Source organism: Sinocyclocheilus rhinocerous, unplaced genomic scaffold, assembly GCF_001515625.1.
Source record: "Sinocyclocheilus rhinocerous isolate Xijiao unplaced genomic scaffold, SAMN03320098_v1.1 C36232948, whole genome shotgun sequence".
Taxonomy (NCBI): domain Eukaryota; kingdom Metazoa; phylum Chordata; class Actinopteri; order Cypriniformes; family Cyprinidae; genus Sinocyclocheilus; species Sinocyclocheilus rhinocerous.
This window is the reverse complement of record NW_015776526.1, coordinates 1-926: the sequence shown is the minus strand read 5'-3', so window position 1 is coordinate 926 and position 926 is coordinate 1. Positions and strand designations below refer to the sequence as shown.

The 926-nt window shown below is 42.2% G+C and overlaps 1 protein-coding gene across 1 annotated transcript; it reads left to right on the top strand.

The window, feature by feature from the left end:
- Nucleotides 1–7: 7 nt before the first annotated feature.
- Nucleotides 8–922, top strand: LOC107735680 (uncharacterized; the record flags this gene model as incomplete). The annotated part of the gene is made up of 1 exon (XM_016547287.1): nt 8–922. A coding segment is annotated over one exon (915 nt), but the record flags the coding sequence as incomplete, so codon positions are not given.
- Between the last annotated feature and the right edge of the window lie 4 nt (nt 923–926).

The following is a 926-nucleotide window of genomic DNA, read 5'->3' as shown; positions in this document are numbered from 1 at the left end:
AAGAAAGCGCCAGATGACACCGGAAAACCAGGAACAACTGGCTGGAAAGAGTGTATTTATGTCGAAAACCCCAGAGATAACTTTGAAACCTTCTATCAAAGGAAAAAAGACATCTTCTCTGAAAGTGTCTTTGTCCCCTGACTTGGAACAGTCCAGAGAAATATCTGAATCTCAGGCAATGGAGAAAGCTGCAGAAGATTTAAGCACCAAATCTACTAAAGTTTTAGAGACAGAAGACGATGATGACAGCAACAAAAAATCTGTTATACATAGAGTTAGGGATGTGAGGAAGTTAGTGAAAAACACATACAACCTGTCTTTCAAAGCATCAAATTCAACATCTACTGCAGAAGAGACAGTGATTCAAGGGAAAAGAGAGAAGCCGCCGCAAACTCCTCCAGCCTTGCACATTGAATGTAAAGCCATCAGTTGGAAGGACAAACAAACATCAGGCAGCAAAGCAATCCACTGTCATGATGAAAAACTGCCTGTTGACATATCAAAAATATCACAACCATGGGTGTGCGCAGAGACAAAAAGAGATGCTGACATCACTGAAATAACATCCAAAGGCTCTTCGCCAAAGACTGAGTCAAAACAAAAAGCACCATATTCTCACTCTACAACCACAGATGGATTACGTGAATCAGAAAGTATCAATAAAAGATCTTACATTCACTGTGATCAGAGTTCTAAGATGCCCCCTAGACCCCCAAGTAAGGAGCGAGAAGTTTCTGCGTTGGTGGTTGTACCGGATTGCACATCCAAGACAAAGACTGTTTCCCCTACAATCCTAGACTCTACTCAAATGACAGCTGCAAGCAGCAGCCACTCCGTATCCATGCTACTGAAAGAAAAAGGGATGCAGGCTGACATTGGAATGTGTGATGTTCTCACTGAAGGTGCAAGTGCTACAGCTAAACATG